Raw genomic sequence first — 4757 nt, forward strand, 5'->3', positions numbered from 1 at the left:
ATGTATATAAAAAATACTAAGTATTTTCATACATTTAACAACAATTTGCTGGAAGCCGTTCAATCCACAATTTTAATAAAAAAAATATTTGGGGCATCTATTTACGAATTTGAAACGAAGAACGGAAGAACTGAATTAAGATTCACATTATTAGGGTTCGGCTTCTTTATGTTCTGGTATTTAATATTCTACTACAGCGCCTACATCGCTTTCCGTGAAGACCAGAGCATCCTAAGAACGTTATATGACACGAAGCTGAAACAGTACGGAGATCACTACGAAAGAGTTTCAACAATTATATTTGCTGTTTATGTAATGTGGAAACTGCCTTTCAGTTTAAATAGATGTCCTAAGTTTGTTCAACAGATCGCAGATATCGACAAAGCAATATCTAGCTTAGGAGAAGTAGTAGATTATAGAGACGATGCTTTTGCAGCTTATTACTCGGCAATTTTTCAAATGGCAGTATTTTTTGCTCGCACTTTATGTATATGGGTGACGATAGGTGATTTCGACATGGAGGTCCCTTACGAAAGCATATATCAAATGGTTTTCGCCGATTCGACAGCTCTTGTTATATCTGGTCAGTTTTGTTATTTTACAACAGTTCTGAAAAGAAGATACACTATAACAAACAGAGTTTTGGATGAAATCAGGATGCAGAAGTCTTGGGAGTACATTCTGTTTGTGAGAGACAAGCCAATGAAAACTGAGAGGTCTCTTGTGTTGCAAGATAAGTACCTTTGCCAGAAAATTCAAACGTGTGCAAAGATATACAGTATGCTGTACAAAGCAATACAACAATTTAACAGCATTTTCGGGTTAATTATATTGATGATATTGTATGTCGGTAACGTTAATGTGGTTCTCTACTTATTCTATTTTATGGAAGCGACCGCTTCTGGTCTTTTCCACGATTTGCAGAGATACATGTACTTTCTGGTGGGTGTATTCTGGCGCTCTGCCTATGCGGTCGGGATAGGATTCATTATTGTATATTACACTCAAAAAACAGTTCAAGAGGTGAGTACATAATATATTGTTTTGTTCAATTAGTGTTACAGATTTTCCTAAGCAATAACTGTGATAGGAAATAATTAAATTTTAAGTTGGTACCTACATCACATACTATCAAAGTTTGAGCTAACTATGTAAAAATAGGTTTCTACAAGAAAAATTACAATAGGAATATAATTAATCTAAATAAATTAACATTTATTTTCTTTTTACAGGCTGCTGAGGCCACTTACATAACACATGAAATAGTTAACAGCAATCTGAGTCCTACAATAACAAAAGAGGTGAGTAAGGTTTTTTGGTTAAAAGCAATATTTAAATAATACTCGAGTAAAACTGGTGTCTTTTAAACTGAGTCCACCTGTAACATCAAAATGGGACCCAAACTAGACCAAGCTTGAAACATGAAAATTTCACCAAATACTATGGACGGTCACTACCCATATTTTACATCGAAACAAATATTGAAAGTTGCTTCCCAGTTGCTACTAGTTGCTACTAATCGTCAGATAGTTGCTACCCTCGATTTAAAGAAATCACACACCATCTATGAGAAAATTTCAATCTAGATCTAGAATAAGAATTCGACCAGCAGCTGGGAGAATTCCTATTTTTGGTTTTCACTCTAGCAAGTCATCTAAAAAGGCTCGAGTTTAAATAAAGTCAACCTGCACATTGCTGCAATCAAAACCAATAAAGGTAAACGTGGGCCCAGAGTAAAGCTGCTGAACTGGTGACAAAGTAATTAAACACCATAGTAAGTAGTTATTTTGTATTGCCGTTCATATTATTATCTTACTACACAGTCACTGGTCATCACAAAAATCGGCCCACCGACGTTTTACAGGAAAACTCGTTTTTACTGACACAATCATGGTGCCCCAACAATATTGGTGTTATTTGAAAGCCCAATAAATATCCTTAAAGAAAAACACATTTAATTTCTTAATAAACGATTAACATATACAATAAATGTGACTTGAAAAAAGACCGCACCGCTCACCTCTGGGATCAATTAGACCAATTTTTATGGTTAAAAAATCAAATAATGATCTCACGTGTCCTCTTTAACAGATGGATAGCATTAATCCCAACTTAACAGTTTTATAGCCATAAAAGTTGGCTCAAGCGTAACTACCTATTTTTTTAAGAAGTGACTCTGGATTCTTCTACAGACACATTTTTGGGGTAAAAACCTTTCCTTTAATGAAATGAAGTTTAGAACTAGGCTTTTAAATGGTGCCAATATTGGTGGGAAGTGGGGATGCATACGTTTGAAAGTGTTTGTCGCGGGAGGGTCGATTTTTGTGATAACCAGTGTATTTAAACCAAGCAACAACATTGTGAAACTCAAAAGTTCAGTCAAGTATAAGTCAGCATCAAATAGTTCGTGACACCCAAAGTGGTCTAAAAGTTTGACAACACAACCTTATTACAAGACTAGACGTGTTGCGAACTTATTGGCTACTTTGGGTGTCATGAACTATTTGGCGCTGACTGTACTTATTTTATTCTGTTATCTTCTAGGCAATGCAGTTATCGCTGCAAATGCTGCATCAAGTGCCCATTTTCACAGTTCGCGGGCTTTTCAAATTGGATTACGAGCTGTTGCATCATGTAGGTCCAAACAATTTATTTTTAATGTATTTATAGATAAGTAGGTAGTATCAACTATCAATACATATTTAGAGTTACAGACCTCTAGCACATCAAGCTAAATACTGGAGTCTCTATGTACCTACGTAGCGGGCCACAGTTCCAGCTACCCATTTCCGTGTTTGTTCGCTCTCATCAAATGGCGATTCTTTGCGATAGAACGAGACGACATGACCGGAAATGGGTAGTTGTAAGTGTGGCCCATAGTACCTACTTTGTAACGAGAATCAATGTAGCCTGATGTGCTATTAGCTGTAACCTACCTGATTTTAGTTACATTGCACATAAAACAATTTTAGGGATCCAGAATTGAAAAGGACAAAACCCGTCTCCTTGTTAGCATTAGCATTATGTATTTTAAAAGAAAAAATGAAAATTTAATTCCTATTTTTCTTCCAGGGAATCCGCTCCGTAGTGACCTTTCTTGTGATACTATTGCAATTTGTAATGGACACATAATATAATCAGAATTACATTTTGCTACCGTATATGGCGCAGCACTTTGGCGTGATGTCTTGATTTATACTTCCTCATGTCTGCTGGTGTCATTCTATTCACTGTTCTATATGTATCACAATATGTAAGCTACATAGCACTAAATTGTAACTAATAATAAAGTTTGTTTCACAAGTGTTATACATTGTTTTTGTCTTCTGTCTTTTTCACTCTAAACCACTAAACTGATTTAGTTGGTTACAGAGATAGTTTGAGATCCACCCAAGGAAAGCATAGAATACCTATTTTTTTATCCCGGAAACGCGCGATAAGTCTTTCTGTGATAGATAGTTAATATCGCTGTAATCTATTAAAACATGATAAGACCTATGTTTAGAGTCTAGACTATCCTTCAATCGATTGCAAAATGCATGACCGTACGGATTTCGCAATCACCTACAAGCGACATTGGACAATGACGAATTAGATGTAATTATTCCTTTCTACATTCGATTAAGTTATTTGTTGGCAACATACATCATGTTACGGATAAGGATTAAAATTCCGATATAAGTAATTATACTATTCTTTGTTCGAAATAAATGCTTATTAAAATACCTAATCTATGTAAGATATTAAACATTCGCGTTCCATTTCAACTAAAATAGGGAAACACGGGTCTCAACTCAACGCTACATTTTTATATGATAAGTAGGTGGAAAACCTTGGGGGAGGCCTTTGTCCAGCAGTGGACGTCATTTGGCTGAAACGAACGAACGAACGAACCTAACCTAAATTCAGAATTCTAGATTTTATGAAAATTCCTATAAGAAAAGTTTTTCTAATTACCTACTTACCTATCTATAAGAAAAGTTTAGATCTGAAAAATTCTCCCGTTGGATACCTATTAGTATATATCTCTCTTTTTCGGGGTAAACTTTCTACTGCTTCGAAAGAAAGTAGAGTTAAGGTTTTTTTTTTATTTCGTTTTTGATCTTATAACCCCAGTTTTTCTTTTACTAAGGAAATGAATGATATCTGTATAGAAAGAAGGAAAACCCTACAAATAGATTACAAAATTATACGTTTCATATTATTAAAAGCAACTTCTGGTCTTAACGTGGTGTTCATTCAAGTCTTTATAATAGCCCCTAATTGCTGCTAGGTACGTAGGTTATGTAGGTATTGATAAGGATAAACTATGTGTTAAATGCACCAACGCAAAGTTCCTGTGTAATTGTCGAAGAAGGAACAAATTAACTAAACCAGAAGCGTACTTAAAATTATACGTTCGTAGAAGTCCTGTAGTTGATTAATTGCTACTATATTTGTAAAGTTTAATTAATGTTGAATAATTTATAGAGCATAGTTTAATAACAAGATGATAAATTAGTGCACTTGATTTAAACTGATTATTTCTAAACCATACAAGATATCAAAAAACTAGTTATTGATCCTGAAAGTGCTTCATGAGCTCTATCAATCGGTATCAGTATTAGGTTACAGAATAAACTGGGTCTATCTGAAAATTCAATGTTTCCAGCTTCCATACTAAATGTACAGTCCCTACTTAGGTTTATATACTGCAATATAGACATGGCAGTTACCTAACTTCCGAGGTTCGCGACAATGTCAAAAACATTGTTATA

At 34.7% G+C, this 4757-nt stretch overlaps 1 protein-coding gene across 1 annotated transcript; it reads left to right on the plus strand.

Annotated features, from left to right (window-relative positions):
* LOC135071349 (putative gustatory receptor 28a) lies at positions 1 to 3513 on the plus strand. Its single transcript, XM_063965139.1, has 4 exons — positions 1 to 1023; positions 1233 to 1301; positions 2545 to 2634; positions 3073 to 3513. Exons 1-4 carry the CDS (start codon positions 1 to 3, stop codon positions 3130 to 3132), a joined length of 1242 nt encoding a protein of 413 aa, XP_063821209.1. The 3' UTR covers positions 3133 to 3513.
* Positions 3514 to 4757: the final 1244 nt, after the last annotated feature.

Source organism: Ostrinia nubilalis, chromosome 4 (assembly GCF_963855985.1).
Source record: "Ostrinia nubilalis chromosome 4, ilOstNubi1.1, whole genome shotgun sequence".
In the NCBI taxonomy this organism is placed as follows: Eukaryota; Metazoa; Arthropoda; class Insecta; order Lepidoptera; family Crambidae; genus Ostrinia; species Ostrinia nubilalis.

Coding starts and splice junctions, on each gene's coding strand:
- LOC135071349 (XM_063965139.1), top strand. CDS start 1: ATGTATATAAAAAATACTAAGTATTTTCATACATTTAACAACAATTTG. Junction 1,024..1,232: donor CTCAAAAAACAGTTCAAGAG/GTGAGTACATAA, acceptor TTCTTTTTACAG/GCTGCTGAGGCCACTTACAT. Junction 2,635..3,072: donor ATTACGAGCTGTTGCATCAT/GTAGGTCCAAAC, acceptor TTTTTCTTCCAG/GGAATCCGCTCCGTAGTGAC.